This window comes from Sinocyclocheilus grahami, unplaced genomic scaffold (genome assembly GCF_001515645.1).
Source record: "Sinocyclocheilus grahami isolate Dianchi unplaced genomic scaffold, SAMN03320097.WGS_v1.1 scaffold1618.1, whole genome shotgun sequence".
NCBI classification, from domain to species: domain Eukaryota; kingdom Metazoa; phylum Chordata; class Actinopteri; order Cypriniformes; family Cyprinidae; genus Sinocyclocheilus; species Sinocyclocheilus grahami.
In genome coordinates, this window is record NW_015506797.1 from 3056 (window position 1) to 15767 (window position 12712).

A 12712-nucleotide genomic window follows, 5' to 3' on the forward strand; every position below is an offset into this window, starting at 1 on the left:
CGGAGTAGAAAATAATAATATTGCAAAGTCAAAGCTCACTGCAATTAAAGCACACACTGCTGAACTATATGCAGTCAACACTCACACACAGAGCAGAACAGTAGCAGAGAAGAGAGGAATTAACAGAGATGCAATTCTCCCTGCTGAGGTTTCACCTCCACTGTTTGAGCCTGGCTTTTGGATTCCTCTTGGTTTCTCTAAAACTAAAAAACAATGAAAGAAGAATGAAAAAGAGTAGCATGTAGGCTAGTACACACTCACTGCACTTCACAGTGTGGAAACTCATCAGGAAATGCACTCAAACTCTACAGGTGAAATGAGTCATTTCTGTGCCACAAATGATAACAAACGAAAGTTCAAGAATAATCATTTGTTTCCGAACAGGTTTCCCAATCACCTAGACAAATGTATTTTGAGTTGTTACTGACTGATTTTGATTGTTTACTGTTATGGGCATTATTTTGTTTGTAAGACAACATTTCGTTTACCAGATTTAGGTTTCTTCATAATCTGCTATTTTGTTTTAGAACCTGTTATTTTTTTAGTTATTATTAAACATGTATTTAGTCATTTTGTCTTAGAATTTATTTTGTTTGTTTTATGTTATTTTGTTGTATAATCTTTTATTTTGTTAGATTTGTTTTCGAATTTGCTATTTTGTTTGTTAGATCTGTTATTTTGTTTTATACTATTTTGTTTTGTTGATCAGACTTGTTTTAGAATTTGTTATTTTGTATTAAAATTAATTTAGCCAGATTTGTTATTTTGTTTTAGAATTTATTTAGCTTTATGATCTGCTATTTTGTTTGTCCGACTGGTTATTTTGTTTTATAATCTGGTTGTTTGTCAGACAGTTTTTTTCTCGTTATTATTATTATTATTTGTTGTTGTTTTGTTTTAGAATTTGCTATTTTGTTTGTCAAATTAGTTTTTCTTCCTACAATATGTTTATTATACAGATTTGTTGTGTTTTTGTGAATAATTTTGTTTTGGGACTTTTGTTTTTTGTTTTATTTTTGGGTCTCGTTTAAAACTTGTTCTTTTGAATTTCTTGGTCATAATACACTTCTTAACTAAACGGTTTATTACAGGTAGCCCCACCCCCAACCCACACCATTGGTCGAGGCAGGAATTATGTGTAGGACTACTTAAAACAAAAAACTGAAAATGTCACTGAGTGCCAGTTGCCTTTGCACATTAAACTGGGATAAGAGAACATGTTTTAACATTTGAAAGACTTACTTCACCTTACTTCACACTTAAATACCAATCATTGATTTTTAGGAGCAAATTATAGCAACCATATAGCAATCATCACACCTTTGATTTGAAGATTTATGCATTAATTGAGAAGAAACTCAAGGATAAAGCAGCAGTACGACCCTTCATCACTTTTCTGAAGATTCCCAAGCTTAAGTGTGAAGTTTACTTTCGAATACTCTGCAGGGAACGTTTCAGTTCTGCCCTTGTACTCTGGGTCCTGCTCCTTAGTCATCCCTTGGTCATTTAGTATGTCATAAACACTCTTCCTGTCCTCATATCTCCAGTGTGCAGTGATGTTTTTAAGTGTTCTGTTCCCAGGATGGCACGGCAAAACTGCAGAACCGCCAATAAAACCCTGAACTACTTCCTGCGCAGATGCTGAAACTAAAGCAAAGACAGACCAGGAACATGTGAAAGACTGACTTAAAACTCAATTCAAGTAAATATCTGCAATTGTATGTGCTTACCTTCATTCAAAGTAGTATAAAGAAACAGATGAGCAACACGCTGCAAAAAACAAACAAACAAACACAAAAAAAACATCACACAGACATAATAAACTGTGATAAACTTCTATTCCCAATATTAAAGATATGCCTCAGGATACTAGTTAATGTTTATTAAAAATAGCTTTTTCTGAGGGGACTAACAAACTTCAACAACAGCGACACAGAGGTCAACAAAACGTCATTTATGATGACAAAAGTGGGTGATGAAACCTACAGTATAAGTATATATTGACAAGAGGCTTAGAAGTGTGAAGATGCAAAAGACGTTTTGTTAAATTCTGGGTCGCTTTAAATTAACTTGGCATTTATTGAAATGTTTAAACCAAATTCTTGCATATATATATATATATGATGGATTCAACTAAAATTAACTGCAACAGTTTGACATCAGATAATTATACAAACACATAAACTATAATACAGGTTATAGTATATAGGCATTAATATACGCAATATTACATGATTTACTTTAATTAATTTTCATGAATTTGAGTTTTATGTTCAACTAGCCTAGTCAGCTAGTTATTAGAAATAAACGCAAAAAAAAGAGACCTAACTGAGCAACCAGACGGATCATTTTTAAACGGATGTACTGGAAATTACATTTCTTTGTTCCTGGTAATATTTAGGACACGTTATCATTGTAATAGTATCGATATTTATTGATATATAATGTTAGAGACTGACGCTTAGCTAGCACAAAACCTCTAGCTAATCTTCAAGGGGTCCTATTATGCTTTTTCACTTTTTCAACTTTAGTCTGTAATGTTGCTGTTTGAGCATAAAAAAGATCTGCAAAGTTACAAAGCTCAAAGTCCAATTCAAAAGGAGATATTTTATTTAACAGAAATCACTTTTCAAAAACTACAACGAACAGTTTGTAGTCTCGTTTGGACTACAACGCATATTTTCCGGGATTTGTGATATCACAAATATCGACGAATGGGACGAGACCTGCACTAGAGAAGGCAACGAGTGTTATCACTATGTTGGAGACACGCTAGCTTTCCCAAAGCAGACAAACTTAGAGTGGTTACAATCATCCGGGTTTAAATCACGCTCAAATTGATTTGATTTTGACGCAATATTTACACTGAAGCTCACAGGCGGCTATGGTAAGGGGCATGACATTTCCCGACCTGTGCTGCCAATCACAACACACACTGGCCCAGCTAACCAATCACAGCACATTTCGTATTTCAGAAGGCGGGCCTTCATTTGATACAGGAACTATTCGAGCCGTTCATGCCAGACTGGGGAGAGAGGTGTTGTAATAATGTAAAATATGTGAAAAATTATGTGTTTTTCGAACAACCTAGTATGAGAGCCTGTTCTAGTATACCCCCAAAACAAAATCAAGACTTTGTAAAAGAGCATAATAGGACCCCTTTAACACTGTCGACGCGTCTTTGTCATAGACTGTATAAAAACATGGACGTAGTGTCTGTGACGTCACACGTAGGTTTCTGAAGAGCGTTTTTGAAGCTCAAAATTGGGTGGAGCCGGCCGTCACCATCTTGGCAGCGCGTCACTCCGGGATAATCGAAGATGGGCAAAGAGGCGGGAGCTGGTTGCTGAAACCACGCCCACCTAGCTCGACGGTGGTGACAGCAGCGGCAATCCACCTGTCAATCAAGTGGCCACGCCCTTAATTATGCAGAACTTTAAGGCTTAATAATTAGAAAGAGTAGAAATTAAGGCTTAATATAATTTAAACGGATGAGTTATAAAAAAATGCACCCCCCTCACAGTTGTCATGAAGGGCAAAATTAGCTATATAGACCAAAATAATTTTTTTAACCAGGCTGTAAACTTATTTTTTTCGGAAGTAAATTTGGGCATTTTAACATGGGGAGTCTATGGGATTTACTCTCTTTTGCAGCCAGCCTCTAGCGGCCAGTTGATGAATTACAGTTTAAGTCACTTCCGTGTTGGCTTCACGAGAGAGAGCGGGAGGTTGCCGCTTGGTCTTTGTCCTCAAGGCCAGCGAATTAAGATGACTACTGCTAGACAAAGACAATTTCAGCACAACATACCTTTTGAGCATGATGTACAAATTTATAATAGTATAAACAGATAGTTATTGGAAAAATTATGTTGACATTTCAGCTGTAATATAAAAGTAAAGCGTGTTCGTTATCTTTTGCATACTTGCAAGACAAAAAAGTCCTCAACTGCGCATGCGCGCCGGTTCTAGTTGTTTACTCACAGGTTTATGGGTTTACTGTTTTACTGTGTACTGTGTACTGTGTAAAATAAATAATTATATCTATATAAATAATACAGTATAATTTTTGACGTGTTTGGATTGTTTGTGTTGCATATAAGCGAGTTTTATTAGGCTATCTAATTTAAGATGCTTACCTATCTAATAAATAAATAATAAAGAGCTACTCTGCAAAAACGAACACATGTTTGAAACAATAAAACCACTTAGCCTATACCTATCTCCTAATTTAGTCAAAATATAATAATTGATATGGGCATATGCAACATGTCAGCCAATGCTGATTTTTGTCCGACTGTTATTTTAGTATCACCGAAACACAAGTTTTTATTAGGCCTATAATTTTTAATCAGTTTCTATTTTTATATTTTCCTCTTTAATGTTAATTTTTCTTACAGTTTTTGTATGTTTTTTTAAATATACAGTAGTTTTTGTTCATTTTGATTTCAGTTTTAGTTTTAGCTATTTTAGTAGGCCTACATGAAGTTAAAGGGGTCATATGATGCGATTTGAATTTTTCCTTACTCTTTGAAGTGTTACAAGCTCTTTGTGCATAAAGAAGATCTGTAAAGTGGCAAAGACTAAAGTCTAAAATCCAAAGAGATATTCTTTATAAAAGTTTAGAGTCAGACACACCTACCTAAAACGGCTCATTCCAACACGCCCCCACATATCTACGTCACTATGTGGAAAGATTTGCATAATGCCGCCCAAATGTTCACGCAAAGAAAGAAGGCGTAACTTTTATTCTCGCTGTAGTATTGTTGCCGCCGCCATGTCGTAAAGATGCTGTGTGATTCATTGTGAAAGCGAAACTACTTTGTTTGGTCTTCCAAAAGAGGACGATATCCGCTTCGTCATGCCTGGAGCTGATCCGTGCTGGTTGCTGAGGAAATACTACAACTTTGCGCTGTCAATCGCTGGATCGGCTGTTTCGTTGTGAAAGCGAAACTACTTTGTTTGGTCTTCCAAAAGAGGACGATATCCGCTTCGTCATGCCTGGAGCTGATCCGTGCTGGTTGCTGAGGAAATACTACAACTTTGCGCTGTCAATCGCTGGATCGGCTGTTTCGTTGTGAAAGCGAAACTACTTTGTTTGGTCTTCCAAAAGAGGACACGACTAGAAATCAGTGGTTAAGTTGTATTTACAACACTGTTCCAGAACACTTCAACCAAAATATTCAGATGTGTGCAGCATATTTTATGGAGGACCGTTTCCTGATCCTGGTAAAGTAGACTACAATGCCGGCTGTTCTGACTCACAGTCTGTAAGTAAGTTTTTTATATTTAAAGAGTTTTTATAATATTTTATTTGAGATGACGTTTACTTTATTTCATAACGATGTTTTTTTTTTTTGTTTCAGTCTGTTTTTAGTCAACTGTAATAAATCTACTGTTAATTTGACATACATTGAAATGCCAAACAACAACAACCAAATCTAAATCTAGATTAAATTATAATGATGCCAGAAATGTCTAGAACGTGGGGCATTGTAAATAAGTAGATATATTTTTTTCGCGTAAGTAGTTTGGCATATCATTCAGATATGTTTGAATGTTGCTGCAAAAAAGAGACAACATCTGACAAACAAATGATGCTTGAATATTTCTCCAGCTGTACACCAGATGGCGCTGTAACAATTTAGATTATTTACCCGCCCACCGCCAAACTGCAGAAGAAGAAGAAGAATTAGGGAAGGACGTCGCACATAAACAGAAGAAGGGATGCCCACTTCTTAGTGCACTTATTGCTATTCTGCTGAGCAGAATGATTTAGAAGTGCCTTCACCCGTTCATAACCCATGCCTGATATTTATAGAGCGAGTCTCAGACAGCTGTGTGCTGTAAGTATGGTGTTTATGAAGCTAATATCAGCTCAGATGTCTAATATTAATGGCCCTGGAGTGCAGCAGCCAGTGCTACATGTTTAAACTGATTGATAATAATCACATTCATGAGCTCTAGAGCTTCTAAACACTTTTATTGTGATTATTGTTTCTAATATTTAAGATGTTAGCTCGTGCTTGGTGTTTGATGTACTGTGTGTTTGAACAGTAGCAGTTTGGATTGTTATCTTTTTAAGATGGGCATATCATTTTTTTAAACAGTCTTACAAAAATAGCAATCTTATGTGAATGAGGCTTTTGAGGACGTTTAATGTTATTCTGAAATATTTCACTGCTTTTGTCACTGCTGTTCACTTACAGTGAAGTAAACAAGTCTAGTTTCTGAATTAAATTAGCAAGAATGATAATTATGGAAGACCGAAAGATTCCCAAGCTGAGTTGCTTGGAAAGATTTCAATTTTGCATATGAAATTGGTTTGTAAAAACAAATGATGAACTTAAAGTATCTGGGCTGGCAGTATCACAACTAATCTTCTTCTTTTTCTTAGTATTGCTAGTATTATTAGTAGTATTATTTTGTTAGAACACTGTCTTTTTAAACATCAAACTGCAAAGAAGTATGTACATTGTGTATATATATACATGTATGTGTATATATATATGTATATGTAAGTTTTAAAACTTAAGGCGATTAATTGTATTAATTAGCATACTGCAGTAATATTAACCATAATGTTTTGCTTTATATGAAACCATATTAAGTATAATTTGAGTTCAGAGAAACACATTTATGATTTAGAGTTAAAAAAGTTTTGAGAGAGAGAGCGAGAGAGGAAGAAAGAAAGAAAAAATATATAAAAAATAGTTTTATCAGGGTCCAACAAAGTTCTTAAAATGTCATAATTCACACAAGAAAGTTGTAAATTTAAGCAGAAAGTCTTAAATGCGTTAGGTCATGGCATTAAATGTTGCATGCACTGCAAAACAGGATAATAAAGTAAATAATAATAATAATAAATAGTGATGATTTCTTCTTCAGTGTTTCGTGTTGTGTTCCAGTACAAATATCTAATCATTCTTAAATCAAGAAAGATACACTGACTTGAGAATAGAGATAAGAAGTCTTGTTTTCTGGGAAATTGAACAAAATGAGGCGAGTTTCTTAAAACAAGAGCAAATATCTGTCATTGGTTTTTCGAATTTTGATCATTTTTTATTTCATTTCTTTCTGAACTCATTGACAGATATGTGTTGTTGTTTAAAGCATAAACTCACTTGATTTGGATCAGTTCCTCAGAAAACAAGACCCTTCATATATTTATTTTGCATCTCAAGTGCATGTATGGTTGGCAGGTAACAGTAAAAGTTATTATTTCCGAATTTGAGTGGGATAGTCTGTTCATTTATTTATTTCGGTCAAATGAATTAGAAAAATTAGTGCTTCCTAGACATTTACATTCTGAGAACATTCTGATGTATGCATGTTTGGTTTTTCCTTAAATCCTTCCAGTTATTCCTTAACTGTTCTTTACTTGCTCTTATAACAGGTTTGTATAAAATGTTTACACAAATTCCCAAAAATGCACACTGTTTGCTGTAGTGTATGAAGCTGATTTATCATGGCGCAAAAGTGAAATGATGAACAAATACGTTATCATTTGAATATCCTAACAGTTATTGTATTTGCTGTAGATGGCAGTCCCGTTCAGAATCCCCAAAAAGAAGCAGCCGTCAGATTCATGTCTTGACATGCAGTCTCCACTGTCTCGACTGCAGGACAGCAACTCACACAAGGTAATAATGCCTTCCTCTGCACTAATGTCCACATAATCAGCCAATAAAAATGTGTTGTCCATTTACAGTCTCATTTCAGTTTTTTTATGTAAAGCAACTCTTTTAGTTCAAATAGTTCTTGTCTCACAGAGGCAGTGGGGTTCAGTAACTCTTAATGGAAGAACGCCTCATAAAAGCAGTCCTAATGGAAATGTGCTGCCAAAAGACACTCAGAGGAGTGAAACGGTGAGGTAAGACTTCAGTATACCATGCTTTGGATACTGATCAGTTTTAAAATGAACAAACAACCGATAAAAATCTGCCCTGTTCAGGGGAACAGGACACCCAATAAGGTGTCCGAGACGCCTGGTTTCAGAGCCCAGTGTCAAACTCCCACCGCAGGGAGAGACTTCACAGGAAACAACAGGTGAGAATCTGAACCATGGTATGGTGGTTTGTGCCTGTGGTCTAGAGCAGGAGATTTCACTATGATCTAGTGGGTTTTATACCATATATGTTTATTTGTTTCAGATGGAGACCCAAAAGAGCATCGGATACTCTTCTCTGCCATGATGAGAACCATACGGGCGCGTCTGAAAGCTCTTCTTTCAAGATCCGTAGAGGTACATCCCTGTCTTATTTAAGTATCAATATTTTATATAAAGCATTTTTTTTTTGAGAAATTGTTAAGATTTAGTTGGCTTTATTTTTTTATATTTTCCAATTCCATTTAAATTTTAGTTTAGTAATTTTGTGTTTTTGTCCGTTTTATTAGTTGTACGGGTTTTTATTATTTTTCTTTAAGATTTAGTTATTATTTTTATTTTTTTATTTTTTGTTTTAATCATTTTAGCACTTAAAAGAAAGTCAGAAATATAACTTCAGAAATGTTTAACAGAAACAGTTAACAGAAACTGTTCATTTAACATTTTCTAAATATTTAGTTATTTTATTTTTCAGTTTTAGTAATTTTAGTACTTAAAGGGTTAGTTCACCCAAAAATGAAAATTAGCCCACAAATTACTCACCCTCAAGTCATCCTAGGTGTATATGACTTTCTTTTTTCAGACGAATCCAGTCGGAGTTATATTAAAAATGGTCTTTGATCTTTCAAGCTGTTTAATGCCACTCAGAGGGTGTTGCATGCATCAGTCCAAAAGAAGTTAAATAAAAAGCGCCCATCCATTAAAAAAAAGTGTCTCACACGACTCCGGGGGGGGTGAAAAAAGGCCTTCTGTAGCGAATCGATGCGTTTTTGTAAGAAAATATACATATATGAGGAGTTTATTTGCAAAGACAGATAACTCTGCTTTTAACAATTTTCAAAAATCATGTTTTTTCATTGTGCATTCCAATTAATCTCAATGAAACTGCAGTTGGGTTATTTTGATTAGGTTAAAAAATAACAAAAAAATACAGCTAACTAACACAATAAAACGCAATAAAACTATGATAACATAATAAAATCATGATTTATGAGTTATTATGAGTTAGAACACGAGTTATCTGTTTTTGCAAATAAACTCTTCATATATATATATATGTATGTATATATATATATGTGTGTGTGTGTGTGTTAATTGCGTATACTTGTTTATTGTGTATGTATGTATGTGTGTATATATATATATAGATATTGCATACACATACACACATCACTCACATTTTCTTAAGAAAACATAAAACTATAGAAGAAACTCAACAATAAATTTAAAATAAAATTTACTTCATACTAAACACAAACACGATATAGCATGACTATTCCCGCATAATTCAGAAAGCATCTTGGTTTTTCCCTAATGAGTTGGATCATTAAACAAAAGAAGCAGTTAAAGTAAACTGTAAACTTTGGCTGAGATATCTGCTGTAGATTATCAAGAAGCTAATGAGGGAAAATGCCCTTATTTTGGGGTTTTACTAAGTCTCTGCATCTCTAAGTACCTTAATGATCAGCTTTGTCTCTCTCCTCTTTCCCTCCATTGTGCTTCTGGCAGTATGTTTAACATCTCGCAGCTGTCTCCTTTCCTCTGACCCTCCTTCACTCCCTGCTCTACATAATATTGGACGGCATCAAAGTTTTCCTGGCTTTGGATCGCTGATAAATAAACAAATGCTTAACTTTATGGATCTGTTAAAATGGTCCTGCTGCTCTCCTTCTCGCTGGCTTTCTCTCTTATACTCTGTCTAGTTCCACGTCTCTGGGGAATTGGCCGATTTAGCCCCGTTTCATGGCTGATGTGACCTCCACCAAGGTGGAGGAATGATATTTGGTCAATAAGGCCGTTTTATATGTACTGGGGACTGCATAAAGAGAAAAAACAGTTGTTAGGAGAAGGTTATGTGCTGCTTGTAAAATCCTGGAGTTTTTTTTATTTTATTTTTTTTATTTCACCAAGTTCTCCATCATTCCATCTTGTTAGGCCTGGATCCGGGAGAACTGGAGACATGTGGGCTTTTCCATGAGAAAGAAGAAACAGAAGGGACACAAGGTCACTCTCAGGTGAAAGAGGCACAGAGGTCATCCACTTCAGAGGACACGGCACACGTTTCACAGGAAGACCGCAAATTAAAGTCCACAGGTTCTGTTGGTGATGTCTCTAAGGTGAGATGGTGTTCAGGCCTGTCATTAAAAGACATTCAAGAATATGTAGTACCCACTCAGTTTAAAAAAATTATGAACCTTTCTACTGTAAAGTTCTAGCTCATGAATATTAATTAGATTCTGGCATTGTTATCTGGTCTAAACCAAAGTACATAAAAGTTCACCATAGTAGGACTTGTAAAGAGGAAGGATATGAAGCAATATCACTTTGACCTAATTTATAGTTATGCCAAAGCTTAGCATAATACAGAAATATGGCAAAGTCTTAGATCATGAATATTAATTAGGGCTTTCGTATTATGTCATGTTCGATCATATCGACTTGTACAATATCATAAATGGAAATTGTCACACTTATGTCGCTTCATAACTTTTGCGGAATCATGCGGTCGTGTTACCTAATTAATATTCATTAACCAAACATTCACCATAGTAGGACTGATAGATATTAATTTGTTCATAACAATGTTGTTCCAAAGTCTTGGCTCATAAATATAAATTAGGTTATTCTGATGTTGGCCCATAACCTTTCAGGAGCATCCAGTCATGTTTAGTAATATTTATGATCGGAGTCTTCATTGTAGGGCTCATAAATATTCATCTGATCATAATGTCAATGCAACTTTTTACAAATCCTACTATGGCAAAATATTGGCTAATAAATATTAATTGGATCTGACATTGGTTTATAATGGTCTTAGAGTAAATCAAATAATGTCTTGGCTCATAAATATAAATAAGGTCACATCTGGCAACTGATCACGTTACCTAATTAATATTCATGAAGAAAACCTTCCTCATAGTAGGGCTTGTAAATTTTCATTAGGTCAAACATCATTGGTGATATTCCAAATCTTACTAAGGCAAAGTGTTGGATCATAAATGCTAATTAAGTCTGATTTTGCTTTATTACCACTCTGGAGTGTCCAGCAGTGCTATCTGAATAATATTCTCGAGAAGTTTCTCCAGGATTCATATTCATTAATTTGGCCATACTGATGTTGGTACAGGGGTAGTGAAGTTCAATCCCTTCCTACATGGCAAATTTGTAGGTCACAACTATTATGTATTTCTGGTTATGTTGGATCATACCACCTTGATTAATGTCTTGGCTCATAAATATAAATGAGGTCACACTGACCAACCAGTCATGCTACTTAATTAATATTCATGAAGCCAAGTTTCACCATAGAACGACCAAGTCTTGGCTCATAAATATAAAAAAGGTTATACTGACATTGCCTCAAAGCCTTCCAGGAGCTGCCATTCATGTTACCTAAAATTCATGAATTGATCCTTCACCATAGTAGGGCTCATAAATATTCATTAGATCAAGTCAAGTCAAGTCACCTTTATTTATATAGCGCTTTTAACAATACAGATTGTGACAAAGCAACTGAACAGCATTAATTAGGAAAATAGTGTCAATAATGCAAAGTGACAATAGTAAACACTCATTTTTCAGTTAAAGACAGTTCATCATTGAATTCAGTGATGTCAACATCCAGCTCAGTTTAAATAATATCTTTGCAATCATGTCAACGATAACGCTGGAAATCATGCCGTTATCGGTACACCAGTGGTGATATTACAAATCCTACTTTGGCAAAGTGTTGCTACTATGCCTATAGCATCCATAGTCACCATAATATGAGTAGTACCTATTCGTTTGGTCATACTGATGTTGGTTACTTAGAAAATGTAAGATTTCAACTATGTCTTAGTGTTAGGTCATGAATATTAATTACTTTATGCTAAGGTTGCTTTGTAGCTTTTCTGAAGTGTTCAGTCTTGTTGCTTAATATTAAAGAGCTGAACCTTTGCCAGTTTTGGATAGGGTGTTGTCTCACTCAGCTAGTGTTATCTGTAACCTCTTTGTTCTTTGTTCTTGTCCCTTCTGACTCCAGAACACTGCAAGCAAAAACAAGAATGGAACTGTATTGAATGAACAATCTGTTTCCAAACTGTCCAATCATGAGCCCAGTCTCCGCTCAGGACGCTCTCTTCAGGAAGCTCCAGCTAGGCATCTGAGGACCTCTGGAGAAAGAGCTGCCACCTCTGTGCCTGTTAGAAAAGACCCACTCACTTCACCCCCAGAGGCCAAGAGCAAAGACCCTTTTGGGTCATTTTACAGCAATAGATTGAGGAGGAAGCCCCCGGTTTTCTACAAAACCTACAAGAGATCCAAGCCTAGCTCCACAGAGCCAAGTACGTGTGACTGTCTTTTTTCTTTCTTTCATATTAATCTTTCCATCACTTTTCAAATATTGGTTTGAGTGCAAACTTGCCTTATTTAAACTTTCTTACCCTTCAGAGAGGTGGGTAGTGCGTTTAACAGCTTTTGCATGCTGTGTATGCCAGCTTACCCCATAAATGCTTGGAAAAAAAGTGAACATGCTGCCTTTGTCTTTAATGGAAGACGTATTTCTTAAAAGCACTGATTGGCAGAGGCACCAGATCTTGTTTTTCGAAATGGTCAGAAGGTCAGGAT

At 35.4% G+C, this 12712-nt stretch overlaps 1 protein-coding gene across 1 annotated transcript in view; it reads left to right on the forward strand.

Annotated features, from left to right (window-relative positions):
• The first annotated feature begins 5683 nt into the window (after window positions 1-5683).
• The window catches only part of LOC107571594 (uncharacterized), a 32803-nt gene continuing 25774 nt past the window's right edge, over window positions 5684-12712 (forward strand). Inside the window, exons 1-7 of the mRNA XM_016257922.1 lie at window positions 5684-5843; window positions 7539-7640; window positions 7770-7870; window positions 7909-8046; window positions 8151-8242; window positions 10040-10221; window positions 12129-12429. Coding sequence (XP_016113408.1) covers window positions 5802-5843; window positions 7539-7640; window positions 7770-7870; window positions 7909-8046; window positions 8151-8242; window positions 10040-10221; window positions 12129-12429 — 958 coding nt within the window. The 5' untranslated portion in view covers window positions 5684-5801. The remainder of the gene's footprint in view (window positions 5844-7538; window positions 7641-7769; window positions 7871-7908; window positions 8047-8150; window positions 8243-10039; window positions 10222-12128; window positions 12430-12712) is intronic.